Source organism: Vidua chalybeata, chromosome 3, assembly GCF_026979565.1.
Source record: "Vidua chalybeata isolate OUT-0048 chromosome 3, bVidCha1 merged haplotype, whole genome shotgun sequence".
Taxonomy (NCBI): domain Eukaryota; kingdom Metazoa; phylum Chordata; class Aves; order Passeriformes; family Viduidae; genus Vidua; species Vidua chalybeata.
The window spans coordinates 56857938-56872256 of NC_071532.1; the positions used below are offsets into that span (position 1 = coordinate 56857938).

The 14319-nt window shown below is 42.2% G+C and overlaps 1 protein-coding gene across 2 annotated transcripts; it reads left to right on the plus strand.

Annotated features, from left to right (window-relative positions):
- Positions 1-5555: 5555 nt before the first annotated feature.
- On the plus strand, positions 5556-14160 carry ACAT2 (acetyl-CoA acetyltransferase 2). 2 transcript variants are annotated; one of them, XM_053938149.1, is made up of 9 exons: positions 5556-5735; positions 5827-5961; positions 7117-7298; positions 8154-8271; positions 9059-9202; positions 10255-10377; positions 11066-11220; positions 13292-13402; positions 13916-14160. In XM_053938149.1, the coding sequence occupies exons 1-9, from the start codon at positions 5687-5689 to the stop codon at positions 14081-14083; spliced, it is 1185 nt and encodes a 394-aa protein (XP_053794124.1). In that variant the 5' UTR covers positions 5556-5686; the 3' UTR covers positions 14084-14160. The 2 variants fall into 2 exon arrangements, with proteins under 2 accessions (XP_053794124.1, XP_053794123.1); XM_053938148.1 differs by lacking the exon at positions 5556-5735 and having other exon boundaries at positions 5760-5961.
- The last annotated feature ends 159 nt before the right edge of the window (positions 14161-14319 follow it).

Here is a 14319-nt window from a genome sequence, read left to right on the forward strand (position 1 = left end):
GATAGAGGTCTAGCTCATATACCCTCTAAGGTGTGGGATGGTAAACCTTCCACAATTGTTTGTGTTCATGAGTAGGTAGAAAGTATTCCTGCATTTTTTACCCCTTGTCAGCACCTAGTTATTTTAAATTTACAAGTGTAGATTACCTTTGTGGGAAATATGCTAGCTGAGCAAGAGGCAGGCAGCCAGGGACATGTAGAGATAAGTGGAATCAGCCTGCAGAGCATAATATTCTGGGCTGCCTTCCTTCTGTACTTTCAAGTTGGTAACTGTATTATCAGACTACACCTATAATTTTTGTTTAGGGAAATAATGGCAACAGTTTGGTAACCATTCTTCTGATACCTTTGGGAAGAGGACATTTAACTGAAATACTCTTTTGTTCTGTTTGCACATCACATTGCACAGTGAGAACTAGCCTGGGACTTTTTGGTGCTGCTGGATCAAACATGTCGACACCCGCCTTGGGTTGTGTTTACAGTGTGGTAACTGGAGTGAATTAGCTTTTCAAGTAATAGGTGGTATTATAACCCCTAGCAGCAGCATTGGTCTTTGGATGAGAGGGCACATCAACACAAAAGCCAAATTCATATATTGATTCACCTATAATGGTAAAATGGAATAGGAACCAGATTATGAATGAGTGGGCAGCACAGCTCACCAGGTTTTAGGTTCCTTGAATGATGGTGTGTTACTCATTAACTTAATTATCCATTAACTGTATGGCTCCTTCTTGGTTTTACAGGCTCAGTTCTGGGTTTCTATTCCACCCTTTGGTTTCACAAGGAAACCCTGTGGACCAACACAAATACTATGATGTTTCCCAGCTCTGAGGGATGCTATTCGTCCCTGGGGAAGGCAGGCTCTGAGGGAAAACGCTTCCTAGTGTTCCTAGTGTAAAACACTCATAAAAATAATTAGTCTGCAGGTCAGGAAAGTGAGGAATTAGGGGGAAATGACATAAAGCCCTTTTCAAAAGTAAAAAAGAAATAACGTTTGGATTACCGTACATCCTCTTGGCATTTTAAAGGACCTTGAAATATCAGGAACTAAAGAAAGGCCAGTCGGCTCTTGCAAAGGCTGTCCTTGACTTGCAAGGAGAGGAGATGGAGCAAGGCAAACCCGTGGTACATCTGCAGTGAGAATTGAGCTCCCAGGTGCACTGGAAAAGGCAGCTGCTGCCTACAGATGTGGGAGAAAGATAAAATCTTTGGATTGCACTGAGAGGAAAGTGTTACAGAGAGGTCCTTCAGGTAACTACTAGGTAAAGATCTAGGCTGCAGAAAGCCCAAATTTGACATCAGAGGACTCTCTCTTTTAGAGAAGCTTCCTGAATGCTGGGCTGCGGGCTTAATGCTGTCTTTATATCCCCTGCTAACATGCTTTTATAGGTCTCAGTGGAATTTTCACCTATTTTTCTTACATCTTCATAGCAAGAAGTAAATAAACTTCTTCAGAAAGATCTTGCAATAATTACTTTTTATTTAACAGCTTTATTTAACAGTGAGTGAACGCCAGAGCCTGTCCTGAAGACATCTCCAGAATGATAATCCATCCAGATACAATTACAACCAAATGGTGACTCAAGTTAAATTCATTTTTAGGGATGCTTGATAAATACTGCAAGCTTGCACTTGGAGTACAGGTGTGCATATAGTTGCTAAGGATATAAGCCCAGGTGTTTACTATACTTTTTTTTTTTAAACCATAGAAAGGCCAAGAGAGTTTCAGTAGTGCAAATGTTTTCCTGTCTGAGGGGAAGACTACATTTTTTGATTAATCACCAGTTTGATTACAAACATTCCCTTACAAAATGGATTCAAGGAAAACATAGATTGCTCTTAACACAGCCAAGGACATTTTATTGCCTTGATTTCCAAGGACCTTGTCAGTCAGGTGGGAGATTTGAGAAATTTTAGAAAATGTAGCTCTTTACCTCACTGGGAAAACAGTGTGTCTGTCTGTTTTTAAAACATGCCTTATGTGCTGAACCTACTCATAGACAACTGAATATCAGTCCACTGCTAAGAAAATCTGGAAAAAGCATTAATTGTCTTTCTACACATGAAGAAAGGTCTTAAAGTACTAAAGGCATCCAGGAAGCCTGAATTCTCATAGCAGATGGGAATTCAGCAGTACCAATATTTGTGTATAAGACTTTATAGACTAAAGAATTTGCTGTTACAGGAAAGTTGTGAAATCTGTTTAAAAAATGGAATTATCTCATATTGAGATTTATTAATTTAAAGTGATTGGATTTTGTTTGGTGCTTTTTCCTTTAAGAGGTGCGGCTTAATTTTTATTATATCACATACCCAACAAACCTGTTTTTGGAAATATTCATTGAGCAAGTGTCAGATTTAAGGAAAAAAAAATCAAGGGCTTTGCATTATGGTAACAATACTGATATTTTAAAAGGTCAGATTTAGAAAAAAGTTATTTAGCAGGAGAGTAAATCAGTGAACACTGAAATCCTCTAACTTTTCATCTATTTCTAATAAAACTGAGCTACCATTAACAAATGAAAATGCAAAAATCCTTGCACCTTGAGTATTTAATGGAAGGCACTTGTCCATTGGACTGTGTTCATAGCAAAGTAGTAAATAAACTTTGTGCAACTGATGACAGGTAAGATTTCTGTTCTGAATTGATTACTTGATTTCCCAGAGTTTAGATTTCTGAGAAATGGCAAAATGTACCAGCATAGGCAGTAGTTTGTTATTGAGTATTATGCTGCTCATTAACTACATTGAATTTAAAAGCACAGCTGCCCACTCCCATTCAGGAGTGTTTTTTTCTGCATTTAAATGACTTAACTTTGATCTGTACCATGCATTTTTCATAATTATTTGCCTTTGTGCGATTGCTACATTATTTTGCTATGTCACATGCCTCTTTTGTCCATTTGGATCTCAACCCTGGACACCATCCAAGCAGAGTTAAATAGAATACTGCAATCCTGATAGACATACCAAGATAAAATTAATCTCTGTTGGTTTTGGGTGCTCCAACCTCACAGCATGGTTTGTCACTAATGTTGAGCTGCAAAACTGCTCTGCTGGTTGGGGCTGAGAGCAAAGGTGCAGCAGGTCAGCTCACTGGGGTGAGCCTGAAGGCCTAAGGCTGCTTCATATTTGAACTTTTTCTGTCTGCTCGTGAACTGTGGTGAGGGAAGGGGCTGAAGCCTCACTTTATGTTCAATTCAATATTTGTAAAGTTTTAAATTCAAGAGAATCCTGTTCATGAGGCTTACTTCAGGTGTAGTGTCAGTTGTGGACTTTGAACACCTGCTGACATTTAATCTGAGCTCATCTCATATTATTGACTTTGTATTTCCATCAATGGCCTTAAGTTATAATCAGTCAAATGTTGCATTAACAAAGACGTATTGGTATATGGTACAGCTGATAAATGAGGTTACTTGGTGCTGCCCTCATATGTCTGTTACTCACTCTCTACTGAATTTTGAAAAAGTGCAGGGGCTACATTCAGTCATGCAGGGTTGCTCAGGAACTGTACAATATTTTTCTAAAACAATCACTGTATTGCTTCAAATCCTACATTCCTACATTTTGCTTTTATGTTAGTTCTACTACTTGCTTAGTAACAGCCTTTTGAAAAGACACAAAACGTGTTTTTCCCCTCCACATTTAATCTTATACTTTTGGAGGTGTTATCGGCTGCTCTGAGTGCGCAGCATCATTAAAGAAAAAGCAGTGGTACATACATGTTGCCAATTAATGCACCCTTTAATGCATCATCTTAGGAGACTGGTATATCAGTCTGCCTAAGCATTTAGCTGCCTGTGGGGTTTTCCAGCAATTTCCTTTCCTGAAGATATCTGAGGGGATTCATCTCTTGCTGAAAGCTGAAAACCCCTAAGTAACTGAAGAACACATGGTTTTCTGCTTTGGCCTTATCCTCCACAAAGACCAAAATACCTAAAAGGAGGAATGTATTTTGAGTGTTTGAGTCCTGCAGCATGATTTAACAGAGTTATTGGTGAAATCTAGACCAATCTTGCTTTTCATGGCTGAAGTAGGTTTTTTTCCCTATCTAGTAACGTTGTAGGTTTTTTTACATTTTAAAGCAAGACTAGAGGGTGATAGGAGTCAGAAGAATCCAACTCAGGTATCATAGTGCTCCTGTTGCTCGTTGTGCCCACACAGAAGTTTCAGATGCATTTTGTGGATGCAGATTTAATACTGCCAAGTTCAGATTAGCCAACATGCAGGATGTGACCACAGGTGTACTGGTGCGTTAAGTGCATATATAACCGCATTTATGTTTGTGGGTGTTTGTCATCACATGCTGTGTGCTTTTTTAGGATTTAATTTGTACTTCTGTTCGCTCTGTGAAAACCTACAGAATTTTACTACCTGGATAGAAAAAAAAAGTCTCCTGACCTTGTAGCTAAGGTAGGAGCAACAGCACATTTTCTAATCATCTTCTTGGCCTTCAGATGCAAATTCAATGCAGTGCTTTGGCTGGCATGTCCCTTAGGCCGGGTATCCATGAATGAGGAAGGAAGGAGTAAGGACTGAAGATCAAGGCTGTGCAATAGACCAGTTATTTCAGCCCGTGTAATTTTTTTTTTAAACTGTTGTTAGTTGCTTTGACTTTCTTGGTTCCTTCCTTTATTATATCCCTTATTCCTCCAGCTATCTTAATATTATTGCTTCCCACCTCACATCCCTAGGCTTCCCACCTACATTTCCCCGCAGAGAAACATTCCTGCCTGCCCGTCCGGCTGTGGGTTGCGGCCATTGCTGCAGTCGCCTCCTCTCCTTCCAGCTCCCTGGCTGCCAGGAGCTCCTGCGGCCAGCGCCGCGTCCTTCCAGCCTACCTCACCTTTCATCAAGTGATGCCTTGCAGCATCGCTTCCCGCGGAACAGCCTGGGAACAGCCCCCTGCTTGCCTCTTTCCTCAGGTCAGGCAGGAACAGCTTCTTGGCCAGCGGCAGAGCACTGCCTATACTAATATGTATATATATGTCAGGCTTCTGCTGAAATTAGGACAAGTATTAAAAAATATTAAATTATAATTTTTAATATTAAAATATTAAAAATATTTAAAGGGTATTGGTAATCTCTGCGCATCAGTTGCTGAGCAGATCAAACCAGCGATAGGCAGTTTTGTATAGTTTTATTCAAATTATTATTCTTTGTCCCTGCTCACGCAGATCCTAAGAAATGCCGTCATGAAACAAACAGACTGTCCTTAAAGCCACAATATGACAAGAGAGCACTTGACCCGCACGCTTTATTTTGTAGATAAATAATACAGACGGAGCTGGCAGCCGGCGCTGCGCCAGCACCGGGTGTGCGAGCGGGGAGCACGGGGCTGTGCCCGACCCCGGCAGCCCCGGCCTGCCGGGCGGAGCCGCTCCTCTCTCCTGGGAAGGGAAGGGGAAGGAAGGGAAGGGGCTGGGAAGGAATCAGCCAAAGCCACGCATCGATCGCGCCAGGGGGCGGCCCGGCCACGCCACCGCCCGCCCGGCCCCGCGCGGTCCTCAGGTGCCCAGCGACGAATCCCCGGCTCGGGCTCCGTCCTCCCGCCCCGCCCGGCGGCGGGCGAGGGGCGGGACCGGCGCCGACTCCGCTCTCGCTCCGGCCGCGGCCGCCGCTCCCCTCGGGCTCTCGCCGCTCCGCTCCGCTCCTCGCCCGCCGCCGCTGCTGCTGCCGCCATGAGCGCGGATCCCGTCGTCTTCGTGTCCGCCGCCAGGACCGCCGTGGGTGAGAGGCAGCGGCGGGTGGCGGATGCTCCCGCCGGGGCCGGGCGGGTGTCCGGGTGCTGAGCGAGCTCTCTCTGTGTCCCCCCTCCCAGGGTCCTTCAACGGCGGGCTGTCGTCGCTCCCCGCGCACGAGCTGGGCGCCGCCACCATCCGGGAGGTGCTGCGCCGGGCCGGGCTGGCCCCCGAGGAGGTGTCGGAGGTGATCCTGGGGCAGGTCCTCACCGCAGGTACGGGCCGGCGGCGGGACCGCTCCTCCCGCGGCCGGGCGCTCACTCTCCGCGGCAGCAACTCCTCGGTGTTGTCCCATTGAAACGGCTCAGGTGTCACCTTCCAGGGCGTTATGCCTTGCCGTTGGGAACACGGTTCCTTAACAAAGGACTTGAGAGGCATCGTGGCTACTTCTCTCTGGGTGACCGAAAGGATGGGCTTTTGGAAAGGATATTGTAGGGGTTTTTTTAAAATCCCTGAAGTAGCCAACAGTGTATGTATGAATGTCAGTTTCTTTGTTACGGCATCCTTCTCCCCTTGATCATCTCAGCTGCTAAATTTAACATCCTAAGTAATGATAACTCTGAGTTTTTAAGAGCTAGGCCTGCATTTGTGTTTATCTGCAGGACCTGCAAGATCTTTTGATGCCATTTGTTTGGAGACAAATATTTGGATTTAATGAAAATGTAACTGGCAGGGAATTGTTTATTTTGAACTTGATCCTGCTTTTTCCAGGGTAATGTTTAATCAGTAGAATCATAGGCAGCTTTGTATTTTAAACATGGAGGAAGGAAATATATATTTTTGTCTTAAAGATGATTCAGATTCCTCCGTATTCTCAGCTTGCTGAATGATGTGTTTTCCTTGTCCTTTTCTTTGTGTATAAAGAGCTTTTGCCTTGGGAGATGCAGATGAAAACTGTTTTCTTTGAATATAGTGCTCCTATTATCTCCATCAAGATCACAACAAAGACTGGAAGCTTTCAGATCCATCTGCATAGTTGTGCTTTTGGTTTCCATATGAACTTTCAGGGAAAGTTAACTGCTGGTGATATGCAAAAGATGTCAAAAAGAAACTCTTCAGAAAGTAGCAATTTAAATGATTTCTCATCCTACACATACAACAAGCTAGGGCTGATCTGAAGTAGTGTTTCCTCCGACCTGGCATCAAAAGCAGAGTTGTAGATGTAAAACTATCAGTAGCAGGTATTTATTGATCAATATAAATGAGAGAGGTTATCTTTTATAGATGACTGCTGGGCACTTTTCTACCCACCAGCTAAAAGTAGGAGTGTGCTCTAAATTTTTGTGGAATCGGGGTATTGTGAACAGTGACAAGGCAGATGTTTGTGTTTTTAAGAACAGACAAAAGCAAAATGCTGCCTGTTCTCACAGGTGCTGGCCAGAACCCCGTCCGGCAGGCCAGCGTGGCTGCGGGAATCCCGTACTCCGTGCCCGCCTGGAGCTGCCAGATGATCTGTGGGTCGGGCTTGAAGGCGGTGTGTCTGGCTGCTCAGTCCATACTGATGGGAGACTCCAGCATCGTGGTCGCAGGGGGCATGGAAAGTATGAGCAAGGTAAAGCAGAGGGTTAGACTCACATTGCGCTGACATCCTGGGAGCAAAGAGCCCGATGTTGAAACCCTGTGTTTCCAGGCTGGCACCTGGAGGCAGATTGAGAGGGTCGCTGTGCTTCCTAATGAATTTACACGTGCAACAGTTGACTTCACTAGCACACTTCTTTTAAAAAAAGACTTCATACTGCAGCTACTGAAAGGTGCCCTGCTAACACACACTGCATTTAAAATTCCATTTCCATCTAGCCCTGTGGTGGTGAATGATTTTCCTGTGACATATCACAATAGATGGGATTTTTGTATTGCAAGAAGCCCAGAGAAGGAATAACTGAAAATGTTATTGTTTGCCAAGCAATTAGAGTTTGGAAAGAAAGCAAAGCAGTTTTATTTCAAGGTGTTCATCCCAAGGTTGTATTCAGGAATGGGTCTGAGCTGGTGATCTGATTCCCAAGAAGTGGATGGCCTCTTCTGCCAGGGCTCAGCTGCCAATGCTGAAAGTGATGTTAACATTCCCTGACAGCAGAGTGCAATTGGGAACTACCTGGAGCAGGCTAGTAGGATGGGAGAGCTACTGCCATGTGGCCCAGGAATGATAGATTTGGTCTGTGGAGAGGAAACAACACTTGCAGTGCATTCATCAGTTACCAGGGGAATGCACAGACCAAATGGCATGCCAGCTGGCAGGCTCTGGAGGAACAGGCAGAGCGGGCAGCTGGAGAAACTGCCAGGATTTGCCAGGAGACTGCCAGGAACTGCCAGCCCAGCCACTGGGCAGGGGTCTGTCTCTGCAGTAGTCTGTCTGAATTGTGTACTGGGGATGTAAACATGTCACTCCTTTCAAAATACGCTTTTGCAGGCTCCTCACGTCATTCACATGCGAGCTGGGGTCAAAATGGGAGAGGCTTCCTTGCAGGACACCATAATCCTTGATGGCCTTACAGATGCTTTTTATCAGTATCATATGGGCATAACAGGTAAGTGATGACAGTCCATAAAATGAAATGGTCTGAGAGACCATTGAGAGAAATTTCCACTGACAGGAAATTTCAGAAATCTGAAGTTACAAATAATGTGTTTCAAGCTGTCCTTATGCTGTAGTCATGAAAAAGAAAGAAAGAAAGAAATACGTAATATTGAAAGGTATTGAAGGCATTTTCCATTTTGCTTGTAAAGCTGCTGCTTTAGGTTTCTTTTCTGTCTGAGCTAATCTCTCTGCATCTCTTCTACATCTGAGAAATTTAATTTCAGAAAAAATAGAAATAAAATAATCCCTGTATGTAACTGGAGCATTCAGCAGCACAGATTTATGGTTGGGGGGGGAGTTACATAAAGCGTCCTGTGGCTATGCATGGTTCTCCAGCTTCAGGTTATTGCACCCTGGTTGGGATGGTCAGCCAACTGCTTTTCCAGACCCTGCTTATGAAACAGAGTGACTTCAGAACTGTTCCCTTTCCTCAAGTGGCTGTAGAGAGATCTGAGCATAGTACTTCAGAAAAACAATAAACTACAAAAGCTTGTTTGCATTTGTATTTAATTTGATAATATCATCTGGGAGGAGATTCCACACAGAAATTTTCACCCTCAAGTGAAAATACAGTAGAAAATCATGAGTAAACAAAATGAGGAAATCAGAATGAAAACGGTTCAACAAACTCATCTGCTTGCTACAGCAAACATTAATGACTACATTTGTGCTTGCAATTTTGCAACTTAAAATGTTGGTATTTCCTAATGGTGGTTTACATTACATTCCCATTTCAGCTGAAAATGTGGCCAAGAAGTGGCAAGTCAGCAGAGGGGAACAAGACCAACTTGCTGTACAGTCACAAAACAGGGCAGAGGCAGCACAGAAAGCTGGCTATTTTACAAAAGAAATTGTTCCTGTTCTTGTACCTTCTAAAAAAGGTAAGTGTGAATGGATAGTGAGAGCTAATTTTAAGGAAAAAATCTATTTTCTGCTATGTCTTCTGTAATCAGTGGATGGTTCCCCACTTACGCAGCCTTTTTGTAAGCATGTAGCCTGTTTATCTCTTTCAGCTTTCAGTGGTTATATTTTAAATAAGAGAGAAGCAATGCAAATGTGGAATATCTTAGTGTAGCTTTCTGCAAATAGTAATAGTGTGTTTTATTGTAGATAGAATAACAACCTAGACAAAGCACTGACTTAACATAGGCTTGGATATGGTACCAAAATCAGTGTTTTTCATTTTCTTAAGACTCCTGCTGCACCAAACTTGAAACAGTGGTATTGATCTGGCAAACGTTGCCCACCTAGTAAAATACAGAGTGACAATAATTAGGATTACTAGTTAATATGTAGTCAGGTTACATATAATGGTATTTTTCTCTTTATTTGTGAAGGATATAAACAGACCTATTACAATGCTTGAGCCAAGGTCTGTTTCTAGAGCAGGGGAATTCCCCAGCTCCTTGTGAGGTAGATGCAAAAACTGAATTTTCCAAAAAGAAATCAAGAATCAGTTCTTCAACAATTCCATTGAACAGACCCTGCAGAAAAAAAGTCCTGGCATTAGGCTGGCTACAAACTATTTCATGATAACAGTTTAGATGATAATATTCAATGACACTTGACTATTCTTTGTAACAAGATTACCAGAAGTATCATTTGAAATATAGCCTTCTGCTGAAAGAGAAGGTATTGGGTCAGGAACAGCAAGAACAATACTGACTTTTGCACAACTAGACAGCTAGTGTTTGTCTAGAAACACTTAGAAAACCTGAGCTTAGAAAACCTGAGCTGTCTGCCCTGCTAGAAGGAGCTGCCATTTGTTAAACTGCCTTGAGTTGGCAGCTGTCTCTAGCGCAAGAATGCCTTGTTGGTTGAAAGGAATATGGTTTATACTCCCTCTCAGCATGTTGTTTTTGCTGTATTTCTGTTCGAGATGTTTTTTTTGTGTGATTAGACACTCTTGTGAGCATAATGCTGTGTTTTGCAGGTCCTATAGAAGTTAAAATAGATGAACACCCTCGACATGGGAGCAACCTGGAAACAATGGCAAAGTTAAAACCCTGTTTCCTGACAGATGGAACTGGGACAGTAACAGCAGCTAATGCTTCAGGTTGGTCCATCTGGCTTAAATGAAATGGAAAAGAACAGTAGCTGCTTGTGGCTCAAGGCAGAGTTTCTGCAAGGGGTGTGGCTGCTGTGTGTTCACTGCTTTGCAGGAAATGGCAATGTGTTTGACAACATAGGTAGAACTCCATTTTAGATGTGGTGGAGGATTTCTTAACAGAGTTGTCTTTTGTTTCCTGGTTTTCTATAGAACAGTACAAGAGTTTGGACAATGACAGCAGCATTTGATAGGCTGGAATATTTCCTTTTAAAACTAAGGGTTTCTGATACTGCAGGTTTGGACAGTGGAAAACTTAATGATTCATGTTTGAAAATGTTACTCCTGTGGGACTGCCATAAGCATCTTCAAGCATCTTTAAACATCTTCATGTGTCCTTTGCTGCCCTTTCCAAAGCCTGCCTAACAAGTCTGATGTACTTCTTTTTCAGATTGTACTTTGATTCTTCCACCTGCTGCTTTCCAAATAGAATCACAAATGTGTCACATTTACAGCAATATAGTTTCAAGTATTTGTGGCAGAGAACAGACTTGGCTGGTATGAGCAGTACTGACCTAAACCACTAAATTGTGATTTTTGTTTTGTCTAGATTGTGATTTTATCCAAGCAGGAGAAAGTGGTACAGTAAAAACCATAAAGTCCAACAAATACATACAAGTTGTTTGTTATTCCACAGGTTTAAATGATGGAGCTGCAGCTGTTCTTCTAATGAAGAAATCGGAAGCTGCTAGGAGAGGTCTTATGCCTTTGGCTCGGATTGTATCTTGGGCTCAGACAGGTATAGATCCATCTATTATGGGAGTAGGGCCCATTTCAGCAATAAGGAAAGCTGTAAGTAATCACTTATCTATGTATCCATGATGCTAAAACTCTTGGTTTTAATTGCTTTTTGTTTTCTGGCCATGTCTTGGTTTTGCCCTGTTCTAAAGAAAACATAGTAGGAAAAAAGTAACTATGTGAAACACAGACTCAAAATAGTGTAGTATATAAGATTAGGAATCCTAGTGCTACTAAGCTAGTACCTACTTGCTGGAAAAAGAAAACACAAATGCATCTGTGTATAAATGGACTTCAGAGCATAAACTAGTCAGGTTTGTGGAAGGGTACCTAGATAACCTAGGCTAAAGATGAAATTTCAGGCATGTGTGTAACTGACCTAATTCAGTGATACGGTTCTGATGCTGTGTCTGGCCAGGTTAATTTTCAGATCATTGCCTGAATGTATTTGCAATAGTACAACACTGAGGGAAGGGCCACTGTGTGCTATCTGCATTAGCAAATGGGACGGTGCCCTTTGTGCTTCAGTTTGGCCTGCAAAAAGCTTGGAGCTTACAAATTGGATCCTTTCAGGTGTAACTAAACAGGAAGGTGCATTCCAAAACCACATCTAACGTGCTCAGAGCATTACTGCACCCACTGATGTGCTGTGTTAAGTCCACAGGACAAAGTTCTCAATACCCCGCACTGGGCAGCCCTGCTGGTACCACACTGCTTGTTAATACATCCATAACCCATGGCAACCCCAGCTGATTATTTGTTAAAGCTTAGCTATGAAAGTGAGCATGGAAAGAGCTAAGAACAGATTTGCTTTAATGTTCCTTATTTTTTTAATACTGTGTAAAGGCCTTATTTTGTTCATCTCTGAAATGTCCTGGTGATGTGGAGGTCTGACTTGAAATCTCCCAAGCTCTGTGGCTTTTGACAAGAAAATCAGAACTATAATGCTAAAGCCTTTTCTTACCAGATCTCAAACTGTTCTTTTCAATGAAGGGTGCAGTAACTGAATATGTATTACAGTTTTAGTATAAACTGTGGGACAGACAAGTTGTACCTATAACTGTATACATACTATGGAAAGGGCACACTACTTCATAGAGCGTGATCCTAATAACACTGAGGTCATGGCTTCAATCCCTTTATGGGCCATTTACTTAAGAGTTGGACTCAATGATCCTCATGGGTCCCTTCCAGCTCAGAGTATTTTGTGATTAAACTTTGTGTGTTATCAAATGTTCACACCCTCCATGAATTATGTTTATCACTTCAGAATTTTAGAGTAGCACTTTACAGTAAGAGAATGACTATGTTATATATTTAAGTGTTACAGTAACATTGTGTATCCCAATCTTTTCCCAGAAGAATGGGATACTCCATACTGTCTACCTTATCTAGTAGAAAAAGGCTCTCCTCCTTGACTGTAGCCTCAGAGGTGCACCAGTCTGGCTAGCCTAGGTTGTGAAACATCAGTGGTGATGATTCTGCTGATAAAGTATTGCTGTTAGAAACAAAGTGAGTGGAAGCAAAAATTTACATGTGTGAAACATGCCTAAGCCTGTACCAGAGTAGGCAATTGCATCACAAGTTTCTCAAGTGAAAACATGAGCCAAACCATCTTCCAAAACAGTCACCTGTGAAAAGCCTGAAGTGCCAGCTTTCAATGTAAAGGCAGGAGAGACTGGACAATCAGATGTGGCACTGACCACTAATGGTTGACACCTCACTATTTCCTGTGTAAAAGTCACTGTTAATAGAGACTCCCTAATGGAGTCAGAGTATGTCCTAAAAAAATTGCTTTTATGCTTCTGAATCCAGCGCTTGTTGTAGTAAGGCACCAGGTATAGTTTGATTCTCACAATTGCACCACCACTGCTACAATGTGTAAAATTAATCAAGATTTTTATGAGAAGCCAGCATTATTACAGCTCTTTGTACTGACTTGTCTGACACTGAAGCCTGTAGTCTTCAAGAATTCTGTCATCAACATTGGTTATAAAAAATTGTTTTCCTTCAATTTTTTTAAAGTGGTAGCTTCAAATCATGCAATTTACATCTTATGAAAAGCTTCCTCTGGTGCTAAGAAGAGCTAAAAGATAATAAGGTCCCATTTGCACTGTTTTCTCAGATTGACAAAGCTGGCTGGACTCTGGACCAAGTTGACCTGTTTGAAATTAATGAAGCCTTTGCGTCACTATCTGTTGCAATAGCAAAAGAACTGAAAGTAAATCCAGAAAAGGTAATAATTTGTAAGATGGCATTAGTTTGCCTCCTTTAATTCAAACTTGTCCCATACTGTGCATGTGGATTGTAAGGATGAGCACAGTTCTCTTGCAATCCCTTTGGTGTAAGCAAACAGGGTGGGAGCCCCTGCAGCATTTCCTCACACTGCTCTGTCCACTGGCTTTGATAGCAGACAGTTTCCCAGCTGAACAAGTTCCAGTGTTGTTGCAGTGGATTTTTATGAAAATCTAGGCAATTGCTCAAGCATACTTAATTCAGAGTTTGAAATTGCTGCTGCAGTTATATGTGCCATAGCATTCTTTCAGTGATGGCAAAAAGCACTCTCCCCTCCCTAAATTCACCTCTTATTACCAACTATTGCATTCATATGCACTTTCTTGTATGAAGTGATGTTTGGGGTTTCAAGCTCACAAATAATTAAGGGCTAGATCCCAGTGAAGTAAGTTATGTTGAAAATCAGCTAAGCCAGTTAAATGTTCTTGACTGTCTATGTTGGCTTTTTTTTTAGATCAATACACAAGGTGGAGCTATTGCTCTTGGCCACCCTCTGGGTGCCTCTGGTTGTCGCATCCTTGTAACTCTTCTATATGCACTGGAACGAACTGGTGGAAAACGTGGTGTTGCTGCTCTCTGTATAGGAGGAGGAATGGGAATAGCCATGTGCGTTGAGAGATAAATGTGAGGGAATTAATGAACAGCTAGCATGAACTAGCTTTGAAACATTTTACTAATAAACTTGTAATAACATTTTAACAGCTCACATTTTTTTGTTTTGCCTAAAAGTAAATAAGCGTACACCATTACTTTTTCACACTCAATCACTGACTTGACAAAGAGGTCAGTGGTTACTGCAGGCACACTAGTTGTTACCACATACTAGAGCCTAAATTCTCACTGCAAGAAGCTTGCTTC

Coding starts and splice junctions, on each gene's coding strand:
- ACAT2 (XM_053938148.1), top strand. CDS start 5,760: ATGCTCCCGCCGGGGCCGGGCGGGTGTCCGGGTGCTGAGCGAGCTCTC. Junction 8,272..9,058: donor GTATCATATGGGCATAACAG/GTAAGTGATGAC, acceptor TTCCCATTTCAG/CTGAAAATGTGGCCAAGAAG. Junction 9,203..10,254: donor TCTTGTACCTTCTAAAAAAG/GTAAGTGTGAAT, acceptor TGTGTTTTGCAG/GTCCTATAGAAGTTAAAATA.